This window comes from Lingula anatina, chromosome 10 (assembly GCF_051362555.1).
Source record: "Lingula anatina isolate TDL-2025a chromosome 10, LinAna3.0, whole genome shotgun sequence".
NCBI lineage: Eukaryota > Metazoa > Brachiopoda > Lingulata > Lingulida > Lingulidae > Lingula > Lingula anatina.
In genome coordinates this window covers 3,072,875-3,093,870 of record NC_141776.1, presented here as the reverse complement: position 1 = coordinate 3,093,870, position 20,996 = coordinate 3,072,875, and the positions used below count along the sequence as shown (strand labels likewise).

Sequence of the window (20,996 nt, the reverse complement as noted above, 5' to 3'; positions counted from 1 at the left end):
TCCTGAATGTCCGCATCGTGTATGATAGTGGTCAATTATGAGATTTGTAACGTGATGATGCTTAGGCAGAATACACTGGGTGTGTAAGCTCTCTGGGTAGATTTGCCCTCTTTATACGACCACCTACTCTGAGTAGTCCATCTTCACATAAAAATGGGTCTAGGCGGTATAGTGAACTGGTTTTCTTGATTTGTTCGTTGCGATATCTTGCCTGTTTTCTCTCTGTGTGTTCACTGTTATCTTCTCTGTTAATTGCTTTCAGTATTGCAATTTCCTTCTCAAATGTAGCAATCTGTGTTGACTTGAGAATGATCTTTTCTGCCACTTGTATTTCTTGAACATTCAACGGTTCATTGCTGGTCTCAACTGTGTTCTGCTGTGTAGATTTCCTGTTCTTAGCTTGTTTCAGCTTCTGTATGAATCGTAAACACCACGTAACAACTCGTGTTGCTCTGTTCCAGGAAGAAAACCTTTTCAATACATCAGACAAGTGATCGTGGTTGGTTTCTACTTTAGTAGCAAATACATTGACTTCAGATTTGCGTACTTCTGGGTCATCTGGTGCTAGTCTGAATTGGGTATCAGTGGTAGATAGTGGTTCATCAATGCGCAGAAAGTCTGGCCCACTCCACCACTGTTCATTCTGTAGTAGCTCTGTCACACCTGTTCCCCTGGAGACTATATCAGCTGGGTTGTCACTGGACTTAACATGCCTCCATTGGGATGGCTGACTGACTTCTCTAATTTGTTGTATTCTATTTGCTACAAAGACATGAAATCTCTTAGCATCATTATTGACATACCCTAGAACAACTTTGCTGTCAGTCCAATACACATGGGTGATGTCCTCATACTCTAACTCCTTGGCAAGAAAGGTCCCCACCTTTATAGACATCACTGCTGCTGACAACTCTAGGCGTGGGACTGTCACTGGTTTAGAGGGAGCTACCTTGGACTTGCCCATAACTAATGTGGTTGCTATTCTTCCTGTGTTGCTTTTAAGTCTCAAGTAACTACACTGACCTAGGCCTTCTACACTGGCATCTGAGAAGTGATGAAGTTCTGCAGTAGTCACTTCACCAAAATCATTTGGCTTATAGCACCGTGGTATATTCAACTTGGTTAAGTTCAGCAAATCTGAGCGCCATCTTTCCCATCTGCATCTAATACTCTCTGGCACTTGATCATCCCACTCTGCACCGTCTCTGCATAGCTCTTGGAGAATTTTCTTACCGGCAAGGATGAATGGTGAGACAAGGCCTAAAGGGTCAAATATGGAACTTACAGTGGAGAGAATTCCCCTTCTTGTTAATGGCTTATCATTGATCTGGACCTTAAACTGAAAACTGTCCGCTTCTACACACCACTGTACTCCTAAAGCTGGGCATATTGGCAATGTGTCTCTGTTAAGGTCAATGTTTCTCATTTCTTTGGCTCTCTCTGACATTGGGATTGTATTCATCACTTCACGGTTGTTTGATACTAGCTTGTGAAGTCTTAGGTTACCTTTGTTCAGCAGCTCTCTTGTTTCTCTAACAAGACGTATAGCTTCTTCACTTGACTCAATGCTCTTGAGTCCATCGTCTACATAAAAGTCATTCTTAAGAAAGGCAATGACGTCTGGTGAATACTCATCTTGGTAGTCCTCTGCTAGTTTCCTCAGTCCATACAATGCGCATGCTGGTGAACTTATCGCTCCAAATATATGAGACGTCATTCTGTATGTGATGGGATTACTACTGAGGTCACCGTCTTTCCACCATAGGAACTGTAAAAACTTTCTATCCTCTTCTTTCACTTTAAACCTGTGAAACATGTTCTCCATGTCACCCATGATTGCTACTGGCTGCTCTCTAAACCTCAATAAAACACCTATGAGCGAGTTATTCTGATCAGGTCTTTTCAACAGGCAGTCGTTTAGCGCAACATTTTCATGTTTTGCACTGGCATCAAACACCACTCGTAATTTCTCACGTTTCTTGGGGTGATATACACCATGATGTGGTAAGTACCAACCTCCATCTTCATGAGGTGATTCTTCTGCATAGCATTTATCTATGAGGTCCTGCATAAAACTGTTATAGTGCTCATAATACTTCGGGTTGTGGATTAGCCTTTTCCTTAGCTGCTCTAGCCTGATCTCAGCTGCTGGTTTGTTGTTTGGCAATGCTGGATGTCCATCTTTAAATGGTAGTGGCATCTCGTAAAAACCCTCGTTGAAATGTATGCCCTCCTCCATAATCTTCATGAACTTCTGGTCTTGAAGGCTTAACTTCTCATCTTTCTGTTGGTCGAAACCTTGGTCAAAGAGACTGCAAACCTCAGCGGGGCTGATCTCTGTCACTTGTGTTCTAAAGGCAAAGGCATGTGTTCCAAAGCTCTTGTTCTCATCTATGGGTCTTGATTTGTCCACTGGCCCTACTATACCCCAACCTAGGTTACATCTGTATGCATATGGCTCCTCTCCTCTACCATGTATGTACTCCAGACCTCTAATGGCTTTCATACAGTTTACTCCCAACAGCAGTCCTACCTCTATGTCTGGGCGATAAGGAGTAATCTTATCAGCAATTGAGTGCAAGTGTGGCCATTTCTTAGCAGTTTCTGGTCTGGGTATCTGTGATCGCTTAACTGGAATGGAGTCTCTGGAGTATGTATCTGGGAGCTCAATCAATGTCTCTTGGTTCAGACCTCTCACAACAAGTCCTCTAACTTTCCTGCTCGGGACGGTTTTTTCTCCAAGTATGGTTGAAAGTCTGATGTCTACATGCTTCCCTTTACATTCGAGTTCACTGAGGGTCGAGGACTTTACAAAGCAGGCATCTGACTGCTCGTCTAGTACTGCATATACCACTGAATAAATGTCTGGATTATCCTCGTGGTGCACTACAACTGGCACTATCATGGAATGCACATTCTCAGAACTGTGGGTGGTATGGCATACAGCTGCTCCCACTACTTTACTAGTGTAATTGTCATCGTGTAGAATTGTTGGATGATAAGAGTTACATTTTTGGCATTTCATTTTACTTCTGCATTCATGTTTTCTGTGACCATATGCAAGGCACCCAAAACATAAACCATTATTCTTTATAATGCTGAGTCTTTCATCCATTGTCTTTTCTTGCATTTCTGGGCATTGGTGAAGTTTATGTTGTTCCTTGCATAATATACACTTGTGAACGTGTCTTTCGTTGCTGGATGCAGAGGTACTAGACAGTACTGTTTGTGTTGGAACTCTTCTCCTTGGTGCTGGTATAGGTCTCTCTGGTGGCGGTGGAACCTTTCCAAAAATGGGGTCAGCCAATTTTCGTGCTTCTTTCTGCACAAAATCGACGAAAACCTGAAAGGTTATCTTCTGTCCCCTTTCCTTCCTTTCATATACTATGCTTCTCCATTTATCATGCAATTTGAGCGGCAGCTTCGTCATTAGCCTCTTAAGGTTATCGGGATACTCGAGGACTGGAATGGCATCTATTTCTTTTACTGCATATTCACATTCCCTTAAAAATATGCCGTATTTGTCTAATGCGACATAATCATCATGCTTTATCACTGGCCACTGTAAGGCACGGTTTATATACGATGTCGCAATCTGTTCTTGGTCCCCATACCTTCTCTCAAATTCCTTCCATGCGGCCTTGAAACCAATGGTTGCATCTAAGTGAGCGAAACCTAGCGTAATTTCATGAGGCTCACCTCTGGTGTATTGCAGTAGATAGTTCAGTTTTTCATCGTCAGAGTCGCATGTTTCTATGATTCTACTTTTGAACTGTCTCTTAAACAGCACATATTTGATCGGGTCACCTTCAAATACTTGAATCTGAATTCTTGGTTTACTGAGTTCCTTTGCTATCGTAGTTTGCTCACACAAAGTGAGTGGGGCACAAGATGTTAGTGCATTTTTGGGCGTAGATGTCTTTTTTATATTTGACTTTGTGAAATTAAAATGCTTTTCCAACTCACACATGGTTTGATCTATATGCGACTCTACCCTTTTCAGTTCTGCTTGCAGCAGTATCATTTCTGCTTGTGTTGCCATCTTTTCTAAATACTATGCTGATCGTCTTTCACTAAATCGTCGCTCAGTTTCTACTATCTTTCACTAAATCGTCGCTGAGTTTCTACTGTTACGAATAAGCAAACTTCTTTAGTCTTTTTTACATCTATTTTATTTGCTTGTCATTGAAATTGTCACGTAGAAACTGAAATGAACAAAATACATCAAATTAAGAAATTATCCTTAAATTATGTTACAATTACAACTTATAAAGTTCTTATTAACTGTTTAAATTACTAAATGATTCATAAAGTCTTACCTCATTGCGGGAATTAGTGACTTTTAATGATCAGAACATAACTATGATAAGCGCGTGCTCTAGTCAAAAAAGTAAAACGCTATCTCCACCGATGTGCATAACAGCTAAGACGGGCCAAACCGTAACATGTATTTTTAGTATTTGACATTTATGTTAGACTGAGTCATTATTTACGCAATTGGTGTCCTTGTAAAGCTTAAGGTCAGTGTCGCAATTCTATATTTATACGTATTACATATATATCAGTGAACTGAGTGCAAAATATAAACGTGTGAAATACTCTTTTAGTAAGGTACACATAGCATGTGAAACTATGTAAAAATCTAAAAGAGAAAACAAGCAAAAAATTGTTTATCAGAACCTCTTTTCTGAACAATTGGTATGATCCTACAAAAATAATGATAGAAAAAGTATGGAGGATACAATGTTGTGAATATTTTACCACAGGTATTCTAAAACTTAAGTGTGGTGTGTTAATGTCTAAATGAATTTACAAGGTAATTTTTGGTTCACATATTACATTATTTATAAGCATCTATTCTTATATAAATGTGAAGCACAATTATATTCTCCCCAAATTATCAAGAGTGGGGTTAATTAAAACCAAAGCACAAATGTTTATTTTTACACAGTAACTATGTTATTTTGATGTGATAATTTGTGTGTCATTATCAGAATTCGAGCCTTAATTTTCACATCCAAAGTGTTGTCACTTTTTAATTAATCCACGTTTCCGTTGATAATCCGATTAGCAGCATTTTACAAGGATTGATCCTGGACAGATGCCAGGTTTTTTTTTTTTATTTTTTTTTTTTATTTTTTTTTTTTTTGCAGTTACCAAGCACAAATTAACACTGTATAAAGTTTTATACAGCTGTGGTATTTTTTTTTCTGCACAATTCCAAGAAAGTCAATTTTAGCACAAAAATCATTCTAGATGCGCAAACATATGAATTTTATTATCCATTTGTTACTGTTATTTTTCAAACATACCAAATATGTTTTGTAATATATTTTGAGAGAAGCAATGCTGTAGCAGCAATTTATATATTATTAATGAACCAGTAAAACTTGAATTGAAGTCTGGATCAAATTTTTGTTCTAAAAGTGAAGAACAATTACCAGGCTGAAGTTATGTAATGAAACTAGCCACAGTTTTAAGATATTTAGCAGTGATATTGCCATTTTCCACCTTGAAGGCAACACAATACTACATACCATGTCATAAAACAGTTCTGCAGGTGTTCACAAAGAGTCTGTTGTAGCTACAGAATAGAGTTTACAATATATTTTGTTATATATTATTGACAAAATGGGAAGACCATTTTATCTCTGTAGATGCAATTGCCTGGGGATCACAGCACTAAGGTGTCTTTTTCATTTATTATAATTTTTTTTTGGGGGGGGGGGGATAATCTAATTTAGGTGTAGTATAATCTCATTTCTGTTTTAAAGAAGATTTAATGTAACTTGTATTTTGGTGTGTCAGTTACCCATCAGTTTTCCTGTGAACTAAAGCATTTATAAGTAACATGGTCAAAGCTTTGGTGAGATCACCATAGTAACAAAGTCACATTCCAAGTTAATATAAAGACATTTGTTTAAAGTAACATTTAGACATAGTATGGCAATTTTTTCTTTTCTCAACCATTTGTGTTAATTTTATTTTGTCTGGGCTGCATCACAATGTAGTTAAGCCATGGTCTTTGTTTGCTACTAATTGTTTGATATTGTGTTAGTTATGTTGAGGTATTTTCTGAGGCTAGATTTGCCGTTTTTTACATATTGCACTGAAGTGAGAGATCTGCATTTGATATTATGTAGCATATGGTTGGTTATGGTTACCACAACTAAGAAGTCGTTACCCTCTACCAGGGCCACAGATTGATTTTTCAAGAGATATTCACAGATAATATATCTGTGGTTAAATTAACAGTTATTCTCTTCACCTCGGCTAGAATGTCCAAATATTCATAATTGTGGCCCCAGTAGAGGGTAAGGAGTAGTGATTGTTAGAAATAGAAGCATTATTATTGTTAAGGATTAGAAACAGGTGTTTCCTTAAAAGGTTGCCATATGTATGTAGAGATAAATAATATATACTTATAGGCAGCTGTGCTGTGTATTTTGCTATAAAATTGAATAAAATGGTTGATGTTCACTTTGTCGTTTATCTCTTAATCATTTTTTCACTACTACATTTTCTTCAATAATTTCAAATTGGTGAAGTCTCCTACCATTGCCAGGACTTCTAGTGCAAACAGGGATAGGAGTATTTAAATAAAATGGCCACATTCACAACGAAAGTTGATGTGTAGACTAACAGGTCCGTGGATCAAATATGGCCAACCCACTTCAAAGCTTACTGTGTAATACCCGCAGGGAATTTATTTTAGTGTCTATTAGGGGATTATGCAGCAAGTTTTTAAGTGGGTTGGCCATATTTAACACGTGGATGTTACTCCATGGAGCGATTTGTTCTGAATGCTCCCAATGGGGATTAATCGAGTTAACCTAATGTGTCATGATTAAGTGTAAAATCAAGCAATATTCTGTGGGTTTTGGAGAAGGGTGGCTACAAAAATAATGAAAGTTTAGTCTTGTAAGGCAGCAAAGTGTATAGAAGACAGCCTCCTATCTCCGGTTTCCCATTATATAATTTATAAATTGAATCAATTTTCCTTTTATGCAGAATCATTACTCTTTCTTCATCAGCTTTCAACAAAAGGCACTCATAAATATATGGTTATTGAGTTACAGAATAGAATTCAAAACATAAAACTTTCAGTTATTTATGCTATCAAAATTTAATGTTCTGCCCCTTAAACTGAACAATTATCTCTTAATTTCCAGCTGATAATCAAATCATTTAATTAAAGAAATCACAACAAAATGCTGTTCTTGAGTACAAATACAGTACATGTAAAAGAAAAAAGGGACTCCTGGAGAAAATGTCTCAAGAGCTCAAATTTTCTCCAAATCTGTAAGCTAAGATGGTTCTTCTTCCATCAGTCTCGAAGCAAGTCATTGGAAACCAGACATCATATTTATGCAACAGATCAGTTGGCCAGTTACTTTTATAAACAATCGCATATTACCCAAAAACTGATTGGTTGTTTCTTTCACGTAACCCGATTGATGAAAAATATCTACATGTAATTCATATATTTTTTCTGTCAGCATCAAGGAGTTCTCTACTCATGCATCTGACAGTGATTTAGTTATTTGGCATATTGGCATAAATCTCAAATTCTCTAAAAAAAAAAAGTAAAGGTAGTTGACATAATTCAAATTAACCTTCCTAATCAGATATTGATATGTTTGATCTCTTATTTTATGCATGTTTACATTTTAATACATTCGATAGTATCTTTGCAGAATTTGAGTTCACGATGCATATTTCATAAACTCTTTGTGCATGATCAACCTTAGCATCGTAAAGAGAATTATGTTAAATTTCACATTTTTGGTCACTTGTAACAAGGCGCTTGATTGGATAGAATGAGTGATCTCTGCCCACCAATTATGATCTCTGTCACTTTTGGCTGTGGCTGTATGCCTGACTTAGGCATTCAAGTATTTAGCATGGTGTTTTATGTGATCCTCAATAAATGTTGAGATGAAGAAATAGCTGTGGTCATAGCCCTAAAATTGAAATAAAAATTTATATTAAAACTATCGTAATGTATGTCTCACACACTATCACAACTTACAAAATTTGAATGGATAAAAACAATAGTTTTCAACTGGCAACTTCCACTTAAAAACTGTAATGAATGTAAACTGATTCAGTTTGGCAATAATAAATTTATTTCATCAATTGCAAAAGCAATCTTATATACAAAAACAAACTAGAGGATCAGAGAGGCGATACCGCCTCTGGATATTGTACCACCAGCTGGAGTAAGCGCATTCGTATGGACACCACCACCAGTCTTGTGCTTGACAAGCTCTATAAAATGCAATTAACAAGAATTCTCAAAATATGCAAAAAAAAAAAAAAAAAAAAAACAGTTAAAATGGTCCAATCAAAGAGATGTTCAAATTGACCTGTATTTTCATAACACTGATCACTCCTGTGATTTTCTAGACAATAGGCCTATGGGTTTTCCTCGAAATGCATTATCAGTATTGCATATACCGGTGCTGACAAAAGAGAAAACCTAGGGACAACACTGGGCAGATTTCTGCTAGTTTTGAAGATATGAAGGGCAAGAAAATATCAAAGGTCAATTTCAAGGTCACAGTAAGATTGCCAGTATATGACTTCCTATTCAAGTTGAATAGTAACTTTGGACCTATCTCTGCCAGTTATCAAAATATAAAGGATAGAAAATTTGCAAAGTTCAGTTCCTGGTGAAAAGTAGGCCAAAGGTCAATTTAAAGGTCACAATAAGAATGCTTGTATATGACTTCCTATTATAGTTCAATAGTAACTATGGGTGTATCTCTGCCAGTTTTGGAGATATAAGGGCTGGAAAATTTGCAAAGTTCAGTTCATGGTGAAAAGTAGGTCAAAGGTCAATTTAAAGGTCACAGTTAGATTACCAGTATGTAACTTCCTATAAAAGTTCAACAGTAACTTTGGGCGTATCTTTGCCAATTTTGGAGATATAAAGATCAGAAAACTTCAAAGTGCAGTTCATCATGAAAAGTAGGTCAAAGGTCAATTTCAAGGTCACAGTTAGATTACCAGTATATGAATTCCTATTCAAGTTCAATAGTAACTTTGGGCATATTTCTGCTAATTTGGAATATTTAACATTTCCCCAACTGAATATTGCAATGTAGTAATATTTGATACAGCGCAATGCCTAAACTATATCGAAAACAAAAAAATGGACACCACGTCCAGTAATGCACTTGACAAGTTCTACAAAATGCTATGAACAAAAGGTCTCTGGCATTTACCATTCCAGAATAAAAGCAAGTTTTCAGTTTCGGTATCTAATGGCTGCTTCTCCCGTGAAAATGCACCGATTGACCCCAAACTCCCAAAGATTAAAGGAGTCCCCAATTGTAACCCCTCACTATAACAGGAGAGCTTAGATCTGTGTAGTTTCCAATAAATAGCACAAACAAATATTTTTTTGAAGAAAATTCCCATTTTTAGAAAATTTTGGCTTGATTGACCTTGAAAAAAAGGTCAAAAGTCAAATTCAAGGGCATATTTGGAATCTCCACATATGACTTTCGGTCAGACTTCTGTAGTAATTTTTCCCATAATTCCTTTGGTTTGGGAGATATTTAGCCTTGAATTTTCAAAAATTTTGACAAGGGTGCATTTCAACAAGTGTCACGCCCAGGCCAATACACCGACAGAGACAAAAAAACCAGGGTGTTCAAGTTGAGATTATATGTGACCTAAATCCAAGAGATGGGGACACAGGTCCTGGCGGTCTAGGAGGAGAAGCGGTAACGATGACTTGTTTCCGGCGCCCGACTGCGGAGCCGGCGGAGCCGGCGGAGCCGCAGGAGCCGGCGGAGCCGCAGGAGCCGGCGGAGCTGTACGAGACGGGCCGGGACTAAAACCATGAGTACCGCCAGCGTATACGCTGGTGGTACTAATGAAACCTAGAAACTGGTTTATAAAAATATATCTGTAAAATTAACATTGAGTTATAGTGAAGTTTTGATCCAACTTTTATTTCTGAAAAATAAAAAAGAACTATACCTCTTGCATCCTGAGGACCACAGGAACCTTAGCCTCAGCACAGGCAGCGACAAAATTGTCTGGCAGCAGTTGACCTTGACCCAGGAAGTTGTCATCTTTGCCCTGAAATTTTGGGCAATATGTCAGGGAAAAGTGAGAAACTAATTTTCAACTTTCTCAAATACATATATATTATATTATTATTATATTATATTATTATATATATATATATATATATATATATATATATATATATATATATATTATTATTAATACTTGTAATTCCTAAGAAATAAAGTGACTTCCAACAACACTGCAAATTAGCAATATCCTGTTGAACGAAAACTGTCAATAGGATTCTGCATATTAATTGTGTGGATCTAAATTTTCAATATATATATATTTTTTTTCTTTGGTTGTGCTTTTTTTCCCTCTAATTGGTTCCTAACCCAAAGGACACTGCTAGACATGTATGTATGAATGTATGTATGTATAAAGAAAACTTTTGAAATATTTTTCCAAAATACTTCAACACTTTCCTTGCATAATGTATTTTTAAACCCACCTGGTCGATGAGGATATCTCCAAGAGGGGGTCCAGAGTAGCTCTTCACCAGGCAGCTAGCATCATGAGCCTGTAGATTAGAAAATCAAACTAACAGAAAATTCATTGTACATGTATACCTTTCAAAATTTACTAAATACCTTTCTCATGATTTTAACACACATGTAGTTGTTATGGAACTCCCTTTCTCCCACTGATAAAGGAAATGGCACTTACAATTCTACAACTCTTTAATCAATTTCAACTGCAACTAAAAATATTGACTACGTATCCTCTATATTTTGCTTACAGGAAAAAGGAACAGAATAATATAGGTATCATTAATGGATATACTGTAGAATTTTGGAGCCACTCGAGACTTAGTGTTAAGACTCCACACCTTTGCATGCAAACAGCAGTTTTAACTATAATATGAGAGAGAGAGAGAAGGGGGAGGGGAGAGATTCAATGACAGACCTTCCAGAGAGAGAGAAAGAAAGAGAGAGAGAGAGAAGGAGGGGAGAGAGCTTCAATGGCAGACCTTCCAGGCCTCCTTGTCAGAGCCCAGGTACCCTGTGAATGCCTTCTGTCCCCAGGCACACTCACACGGGTTACAGATAGGAGAAAATGCTGACACAGAGCTGAACATCCCAGGGTTCTTCAGGGCGCATATCAGGGCACCATGGCCTCCCATGCTGGAATGCGATATTGAATCTTTTTTATACTGATATCTCATAAACTTCATTTCCATGGAATAAAACTATTAAAATAAAAACAATAATCATACGTGATGCATATCATGGCATATTGATAAGCAAAAATAAATCAATTGTTATGTTTCACTTCAGTCATTTAAAAGTAAGTCATTCTCTTGACCTAACACTATTAATTAAATTCATGACCTAATGTAACTAAGAACAACTTAACAGAAAAAAAAACAGATCAAGATGCCAGAAAAAAAGAACTAATTTCTGCTTTTACAAATTTCTTAATGCATTTGCACTGTAAGCATTCTTTGTTGGTTCCTCTCCCCCCCCCCAAACCACCCCAACAAGCGCTTACCTCCATCCCCATCCCTACCCAACTTTCACCCTGCCCCTTACCCCCATCCCAACCCAACCCCCACCCCCACCCCAAACTCACCCCACCCCTATCCCAACCCAACCCCACCCCTACCCCTATCCTAACCCCACCCCACCTTCCCTCACCTGTGTCCAAATACTGACTGTTTCCCAGAGACAGGGAAGGAGGCATTCACTAACTGTTGCAGCTGGAATACAAATTGTATATTCATAGACTATTAGTGCATTCAGAACAGCGGACTAACAGATCCGAGGATCAAATATGGCGACCCACTAAAAAGCTTGTCGCTTAATTCCCGATTAGACATTGTACAGATTTCCCGCGGGGATTACGCAATAAGCATTCAAATGCTTCAGACATATTTGAATTGGGGATCTGTTAGTCTGTAGATCTGAATTCACTATATTTCTTGATACCTCAAGAAAACAAACAGCAACACTACAATTAAGCGAATTTCAATCTGAATACAAGAAGAATAAAAATTATTTTTATAAAAACTTTCGTATTGTTTGATCAGAATTGGTGAATCTTAGAAACATAAACTGGAACATCTGAGTATCATAAAGTCAAGTACATCATGGTATTTTTATTCATTTTTAAATTCCTTTTCAACGTATCTGCTTCAGTGGTCATAACTTCACCAATGCATTATTAATGAAAAGGAGAATATAAAAACCAATATCTCCCACAATATGAAAGCTGGAGTTTAATAAACCATCAGATTTGGTACTTCTAAATATTAAATTGACAGCTTAATGGTTTTTCAAGATAGCGGCATGAAATTTTAATTAAACCCCCTTTAAACTGGATGACATCCTTTCTGCATCCTTTGTTCAACCTGCGTCCTTTGTTCAAGCATCGCTTTGGTTGCAGAATGAATGCTCAATGATCGGCCAGTTGTCAGCATGTAAAGTTTTTTTTTTTTTTACTCTCAAATGGGGGCTGTACTACGGGACACAGAAAGGGGCCGTCCAGTATAAAAGGGACTTTACCTCTTTGGTAATATAGGAATGCATCCTGTAGTTGGTTTTCCACTTCTCTTCAGAGGCATCCAAATAAAATCCTGCTCCGGAACCAAAGTCATAGCTGTCATCTTCCCCCTCAATGTTACAGCCCCCTGAATTGGAAAAAAACATCTGTGTGTGTGGAAAGCAAATCTAAGAGAGGCTAACAACGTTAAATATATATCAACAAAGCTAAAGAAATCTGTTATCCGAGTTCTCAGCTACAACCAAAGTCATAGCTGTCATCTTCTCCCTCAATGTTACAGCCCCCTGAATTGTAAAAAACATCTGTGTGGAAAGAAAATTTTAGAGAGGGGCTTACAATGTACAACATATGTCAACAAAGATTTAAGGAATCTGTAGACTGAGTTCTCAGCATGGGATTAGCCATATTATTGAATAATGAGACACAGTCATAGTTATCCTCCCATCCATCATTGTTAGTCTTCTTAATAGTTAATGCAGGTATGTAGGAAGTGTGTGTGTGTGCGTGGGTTACGTGAGTGCATGTGTGTGTGTGTGTGTGTATGCAATTGGGAAAGAAGGGGGTAGCCATTCAGAAGAAAATCAATTATCTACATTGAGGTGGGAGAGACAATAGGCCCCTTATCGCCCCCCCCCCCCCCTCACCCTGCTCCCTGTGAACTTACTAGGACTGGTGTCTGGTGCAACAATCATAATCCCATGCTCTGCAGCATACTTCTGTGCCCCAGCCTTGGTGACAAAGTTCTGCTCTGTGCAAGTGAGGCCTAGACATAGAGATCAAGATGTTAATAAAGATGATTAGATAACTACTTTATATAATAATAATAATAATAATAATAATCAACATAATCATCATCATCATTATTATTATGGTGTTTATTTGCAACTTAGATAGTTGAATAATCATTGCACAATAACATAAAATGATTGATTCACTTTATGAGAATATCAATGAGTTTAATAAAATTGTTAAAATTAAAACTATTAAGAACATATAAAACCTTTGGTACCTTTCGGATATTGAAAAAAATAATGAGATTAAGATTAATTAAAAACACACTAAAACTTATGTCAGTTTTTTAAAAGTATTCAATGCCCATGGTATGGACTTCTCTGAAGATCTGATTGTTCTCAGTTTGGGTATCAAGGTATATTTTTGAGTTCTTTGCAGAGAAAATGGCCTCAGGCAGTAGATTGTAAAATTTATGGTCTTTTTTACTAATGCATATATGTTTTTTTCTTTGATTTGCAAAGAAAAAATAATTGCAACAAACACTCAAAAGTGGTAGAAATAAAAAAATAAAAGAGAGAGAGAGAGAGAGAAAGAGAGAGAGGTAGGGATGGAGGGAGAGAGAGAGGGAGGAAGGGCAAGAGAGAGAGAGAGAGAGAGAGAGAGAGAGAGAGAGAGAGAGAGAGAGAGATACCTGACAGCCAGTAAAGGACAGACACTTTTCCAGTCTCAGCTTGTGGGGGAAGGTAAACTCCAAAATTCATCTTGCATTTCAGTTCTTGGCTGAAATTAAAGATTCTGTTTAGAAAAAAAATCATCACCTACTAAACATGCATCCTATTACTTGTTATTTCTTTATTTTAAGTCAAAACTGTGAAATTTATAAATGTGTACTTTACAATACAATAAAACACAACAGAATACAATCTTGCCTATCATGACTGAAGACTTTCTGCCATCCTCCAAAACTCTTGTTCTTTGAAACTTCTGTCAGAGCCATGGTGAGTGCCTTATATAAAGAGAGATGACAAAATTAACATACTGAAGGATATAATTCCATATTGACAGTCAAAATTTATTATTATTATTATTATTATTATTATTATTATTATTATTATTATTATTATTAACTTCATTATAAATCACTATTTTCACTATCAGCTTCTTTAAATGCAGGTATTTGCCCTGACCCATTAAAGAGCAATGTGTTGCATTATGCATCAACGTCTGCATATATGATAGAATTAATATAAGCCACAAATCATTGGCATGTTTTTTTTCTGTCTTACAGCTGGTATGAGGCCTCGATCATAATACCCTGTGTTACAAACTCTCGAAGCTAGAAATTTAAGCGTCGTTTGGAGTTCATATGCTCTCCATTACACCTTGATTTTTAGTTTATCATTCAAGCTAACACTACAGTTACAGTGAGTAGCTGTTTACTCGTCGGTGAGTGGCGTGTACCCGTAGGGAAACTGGTTGGGTTTACAGAAATGTGCGAATTGAGGAACTTTGAGAGCCCCCAGCATCATGCTGGATGCAGAAGCTAGTCGGCATTCCAAAGCTGAGTCTTTGCCTTTTGTGCGTTAGCACAACAGTATGTGTATATATCAGAGAAGATGTGCTGGCGGCGTAACGATTCAAGAGGGAAAGCCGGACCAAGATTTATCTTAATTTTCGGTGTGCAAAATTGATAATCATGCACTACAGTGAGTTCATTGTTCTAAGTGTTCTGCCAAATAAATACAGTATAACATTAAGTGCTTACCCTAAAACTCGCCAGAATTTATCAAAAGTTCGAAGTCTATTTGCGGCAGCGTGAGTTTCTTCAGTAATAGGAGGAACAAAAGTGACTCACCCAAGACAAGAGCTCTTCATCTTTCCGAGATCCCCTCTCAACAGGTTTTTAAATGATGAACACCCTCAAATATAAGTGTCAGATGCTGATATTTCTTTCTGAAATACACTAGTCAGTTATTATGGTTGTGCAATTGTGTAATTTTTGCCAAGTTACGGCTACGTTAATTTACCACTTTACACAAGACCAAACGCACCCTTTGGTGCCCAAAATATTTACAATAATAATTAAAACTCTCCTTTTTTAATTATCATGGTTATCCACATGCTGTTGCATATTTACATAATTCATTTCCAGTTATAATAGTTACATTTTTAATTAGGAAATGTTTTGTAAAGGACAAAAAGGGTTCTTAAAAAAGGAAAGATCGAGCTTCAATATGGTCCATTGCTAATACTATCATAGTAGGCCTATGGCTAATTTGGTGGCACGGGCTTATATATACTCAGGCCTATGATTAAAAAAAATTAAATTATAAATAAAAAACATTTAGTCAAAAAACGTAAAAGCTACATAACATAAAAAGTATTTTTGATTTTTTAAATACGGGGTCTACGTACATTTTTTAAATGTACGTACAAGTCTCCGAAGTTATTAGGCCTAATTTCAGAGTTAATACAGTTCCATATTTCCACCCATATTGCATCTTTAGTATGTCTTTATGTTCATGCCAATCGGCAAATAAAAATTAACTATATTACTTGATCTGGTGATTCTTCCCGTAATGTCAATTATTGTAGTACCGATCGAGAAAGTCCCTAATACGTTTTTTCGAAAGTCATTTACTGATGTGAAAACAAGTGTCGCTTTCTTAAATTTTATTCGTTCATAAATTATTTGACAGTCCACTTTTATAATTAGCTCGATTGATGGATGGTTCTTGGCTTCCTTTCCTGGGATATCGAGAATGATTCTTCCGCCATGCTTTTGTAGTTTGTGTATGTCTTCTTGTTTTGCGCAGCTACACCACATTGCTTCCAAATATTGCTCTCCAAGTAAGGTAAGTAACAAGTGCGCAGGCGACGAAGGCATTAATGACGGTAGGATTAGCGCTAGAAGAAGAACTACGATGATTCTCCGTGTCAAAGTGTTTCTTATGTTGAATCATAAATGATTTTCAACACTCGTTATGCATTATTCACATAACACCAGCAGCTCCGTGCACGTGATACGTCATTTATTTTGAGGATCTTTTCCCTCGGATTTATCACTTCGTCTGCCTCCATGGCGTATGGTAAGATGAGACCTAGGGTGATGAGTCTTCGTAGATGTTTTCGTTGCAGGCGGACATCCCTTCTGCCTTTTCTGCTGTTAGTGACTGGAACATTGATTTACACCTTCATGAACCGGTTTGAAGGTAAGCTAAAGGGCTTCCATTATTCGCCATTATATTTATTAGAACAGGAAAGCCTATCAGATTCAGGAAGTTCAGCATACGCAATTGCAAGACCATTGAGATAGTTACGGCTTCTTAATCAGAATTTAATTTGTAGTTTTAATAACGTTTCTGGTAGATTCGCCTGCAATATTGCAGCCAGTTTATGGTATGGGCATACTTGAAAATGCTTTTATATATAAAAAGTACATTTCAGGTTCCAATATTGTTCATGTATTGACGTGCTCATTTTACATATAGGCCTATATTTTATTACTATTATATTATTACATCTTTTTATTCCAACTCAGCCCTGCCGTCAGCAGTGACGAAAGTTACCACAAGTGGCAATTTGGTGGCTAAGATGCAGTCCGGAGAAACCATCTACCGGGAGAACAGGAAAGGCCTTCATACCCAGTTAAAGCAGTTTTTGGCGACTGCCATGCCATCTACTTCTGGTATGACCGGTGGCTCCAAATCTCCTGTACCCACATCTTATAAAGAGGACGCGTTAACTGCAGCACCACAACACTTTGTCATGGTCTGGTCGCATTATGCCGCAATTCCACAAACGCTTATGGATAAAATAGAGACCGTCGTCCGGTTAAATCCAGGGAAACGCGTTGTATTTCTGTGTGGAAGCAGTGGATGTATAGATCAAATAGACGCCAAGTCATGGAAACACGTAACAGTACTTCGTTTACTGTTATCTGAGTTGACTCAAGGCACACCACTGGACGATTTTGTCTCTAAATCCGCCATTCTGAAATTGCTCATGGGTCGTAAATTTATGGCAGTCGTACATGAAGTAAGTGTTTTACTTGCACTGTGGACATTTGGTGGACTTTACATAGATGTAAGAAGAATAGTGCCGTCAAATTTACCAGATGAATATTTCACTGGGGAATGGATGTCTACCAAAGGCATCTTTTTCGTATCCAGGTTTGAACGACAATCGTTGTTCGTCCAAAATGCTATGATCGAGATTCAGTCGGCCTACAGCAGTCGCAGTCAAATCCAAAATTGGGACACTGCTTCAATCTTACTAAAATCAAAAGTTCTAAACCAGGTAGATAAGAGACAGATTGAAAAGAGCGGTAGAGATTCTGTAATACCTATTTCGTCAGATGAACTCTTTGGGATTCTTAGTTTTGACCATCGGGTGAATGTGGTGAGAGTCGGCAACGTTGGGGATGAGATTCAAACGCTGGCAGGGCTACAATTTCTTCCCTTTGTAGACCTATTTGTGGACAGAGATACTTGGAACGTCACCAGTGTAGTAAATACATTTGTCCAGTCGGAGAATACTGAAAATTTTTGGGAAGAAAACAGTAAAAGAGAAAGTCATGGAAAGGCAAAAAATTGGTCTTTGTACATAAACCCAAATGCAGCCGGTGATGACATGTCAAAAACAAGCGATACAAAAAATCAGCATAGAAAAGGATTCATTGTTTCCAACGAAACCAATAATCTCAAAAAAGAAATCACAATATTTCTTAATGGTTGGTATAACGACCGCAACATGATATGGCCACCAAAAGTTAATCTAAACCCTTTGATTTTATCGATGCACTTTGGGTCCAAATTTTGGAAGAAGCTACTAACTGAGCCGGGCAGAAATTACCTTCGACATCATGGCCCTGTGGGTGCTCGTGATGAAGGCACTTTTAATTTCCTAAAATCCCAAAACTTTTCAGTATATAAATCGGGCTGCTTGACACTTTTGATGCGTAATCCCAATCCCACCATTAAAAGAGAGGGCATATTTGTCGTTAATGTAAACAAACGCGCTTTAGAATTAATTGTTCCGTATCACATACGAAAATCGGCAATATACGTCAAACACGATCTGCCCAGTTGGATGACATTTGATAGATTAACACGCTACGAAGAAGCACAAAGCTTGATGGAGAGATACTCACGCGCAAAATTAGTTATAACCTCGCGTATCCATTGCGCGCTACCATGCGTTGCCATGGGAATTCCAGTAGTTTTTATGGTAACTGATGTCTTACCTGGAGGTGGAGGGCGTCGAACTGAGGGCTTAACAGAACTTTTTCACACAGTGACTGTGGACCGTACGATGAAAACCTACAGAGGCCTGGACAACTTTAATTGGGACAAACCGGAAATGAATCCAAATCGTGAAATATACATGCGGTTTCGAGCCACTTTGTGGTACGAGATACGAAAATCCCGCGCATTACGAGAAACAGCGATTACATTTGGGGTCGTACCCTTTAAAACATTCGGGCAATTTAATCAAAATGAAACAACTGATTCAGTGTTCTTTCAAGTGTACGCAACAAAGAATCAGACAAAGCGGAACCGCCGTTCACTGGAGAGTATATTTTACCACCATCCAAATGCGAAAGTGCGCATTCTGAGCAATGCTTTGACACAAAACGCGTTTTCTGAGTTCAATGAAGCAGGTTTTCAAGTAGAAGTCGAAAACTATACTCTTGAAAACTTATTAAAGCGCATTGAAAATCTGGAACCACACACCTTTAGAGGTTGCTCGAGAGCGTTCTTGAAGAGATTGCCCGTTATTTCAGAAGGACCATATTGGTATAGCCACCAAACTGACTTGATACGATTGCTCTTGTTATATCAGTACGGTGGCGTTTACATGGACACTGACGTCATTTTAGTAAAGAGTTTAAAAGTTCTGAATAATGTTACTGCATGGGAAAACAATGAAAACTCCCTCTTAAATGGGGCTGTTCTGAAATTCGATAAGCACAATCCATTTCTCCGTGAGTGTATTAAAAATTACCTTGTTCACTATAATCAGAGCGATTGGGCGGCAAATGGACCGAGTCTTCTCACCCGCGTGGCGAGAAAACATCGCACGTGGCTGTGTGACGTCAGCAGATATGAAGATGTATCCAAAGACGAGTCGTGCATAGTCAGACGTTTGTATCAGCAATCGTTTTATCCTTTTGAGTGGCCTAACGTTACACGAGAATGTTTCCTTCATAAAGGCACAGTAAACGAAGAGTCATTTGCTGTACATCTATATAACAGATTGTCGAAAGCGTATGGGGACGCTACAAAGCCTGGAACGCTCTGCCGTTACCTTCTGAACTATTTCTGCATTTTCTGTGGGGATTTTGTTTAATCTGTCTGTTATGCTTGCATTATAGAAGACAACGGCAAAATAACGGCATGTAATATAAAATCTGCATGGGATTATGCAAGAATAAAGATATTGATGATGCTGGCATATAGCTTGAATAAGAGAGATAATTTCCAGTTCACGTTTGGTATGCCACGGAATTCTCTAAAAGAAGTAAATACAATATTCACAAGCATAATGATTGTACCCAAAAAGGATCACGGAAGTGGACTCTGCCCTTTCTGCTTCAATGACGTAGATGAAAAACATCCCATTTGGCTATTGCCCAAAACACAAAACGTTGGTTTCCCATATGTTGTGTTACTTATCATATTATATTTTTTGCGTGTAAGGGTGAAATATGCGCATGAAATTTCTGAGAACTTATCTTTATCACCAGCATGTCTCGTTCTTGGAAACTCCAGCGACCTGCACATATTATCATGTTGGGGCTAGTCTCTAGTGACTTCTGATGGTTAGGGAGATGGGCAGGATGAAGTAGCCGTCAATTTCTGGACGCTTGGATGACGGCACATGTATATAATGGAGGGCAATTCAAATATCGGGTTTACAACGGTGGAGTGGTTAAAACTCATAATTGTGATTATAATTTTGTGCAACTTTAAAATACTTAAGACAACCACAAGTAAACAAAATATTGAGTGCACTTTTCCTTATTTCAAGAGCCTCCCAAATTAACAGATTCCCATATATGCCAAGTATGTATAACAGTATTCTAACTTCCTAAATTAAACTGACTGGCACACAAATAACAACAACAATCGACTCCTGTATTAACCATTTAATTTTTCTTTTTTCTTTTTTAATATGACAAAATTCTCTTCTGTCACTGTAATAATGTACGCATTAATTTCACAGTTTCTGATGTTGCATTTTAAGCAATTATTCTTTCTTGTTTTCCTTGCCGGTAATTTGCTTGGTACCCCTGATACGACCAGTACGTCTGGCTGCTATGAGACTGACCTGAAAGTGGGGAAACGTTCACAATTTGGAAATCGATTCAACGTGTTCATTGAACCATCAATAATCAATGGAAATGTGTTCTGTTATTGAGGATTTGATGAAAAATAGATGAAAACGTATATACTGTCTCGGATAATTCGCCTTACAAGGCTGTCATACTGTCGTGTAACTTTGTCGTTGAACAGCGTGCTACGTATAGTTTCAGCCATTTAAAATTTATAGTAAAATTTAATACATTTAAGTTTAATCAAATCCATTTTTTGCTTCTGCACAACCTAAAGATTAGATTAAATCTAGCCAAGCTTTTTTTTAAATACATAGATATTATTGAAAAAATACGCGCT

The 20,996-nt window shown here is 37.5% G+C and overlaps 3 protein-coding genes across 3 annotated transcripts; 1 reads left to right on the top strand and 2 right to left on the bottom strand.

Moving 5' to 3' along the window:
* Positions 1-61: 61 nt before the first annotated feature.
* LOC147759395 (uncharacterized) lies at positions 62-4,442 on the bottom strand. The gene has a single exon (XM_086997436.1). The coding sequence runs from the start codon at positions 4,040-4,042 to the stop codon at positions 62-64; it is 3,981 nt and encodes a 1,326-aa protein (XP_086853562.1). The 5' UTR covers positions 4,043-4,442.
* A 2,665-nt stretch (positions 4,443-7,107) lies between these two features.
* On the bottom strand, positions 7,108-15,221 carry LOC106158120 (S-formylglutathione hydrolase-like). The gene is made up of 10 exons (XM_086997661.1): positions 15,086-15,221; positions 14,250-14,326; positions 14,012-14,100; positions 13,253-13,351; positions 12,591-12,715; positions 11,724-11,785; positions 11,057-11,210; positions 10,538-10,606; positions 9,994-10,095; positions 7,108-7,964 (listed from the first exon to the last, which is right to left on the bottom strand). The coding sequence occupies exons 2-10, from the start codon at positions 14,315-14,317 to the stop codon at positions 7,884-7,886; spliced, it is 849 nt and encodes a 282-aa protein (XP_086853787.1). The 5' UTR covers positions 14,318-14,326; positions 15,086-15,221; the 3' UTR covers positions 7,108-7,883.
* Positions 15,222-15,882: 661 nt separating this feature from the next.
* Positions 15,883-20,298, top strand: LOC147759394 (uncharacterized). Its single transcript, XM_086997660.1, has 2 exons — positions 15,883-16,532; positions 16,862-20,298. The coding sequence occupies exons 1-2, from the start codon at positions 16,400-16,402 to the stop codon at positions 19,669-19,671; spliced, it is 2,943 nt and encodes a 980-aa protein (XP_086853786.1). The 5' UTR covers positions 15,883-16,399; the 3' UTR covers positions 19,672-20,298.
* The last annotated feature ends 698 nt before the right edge of the window (positions 20,299-20,996 follow it).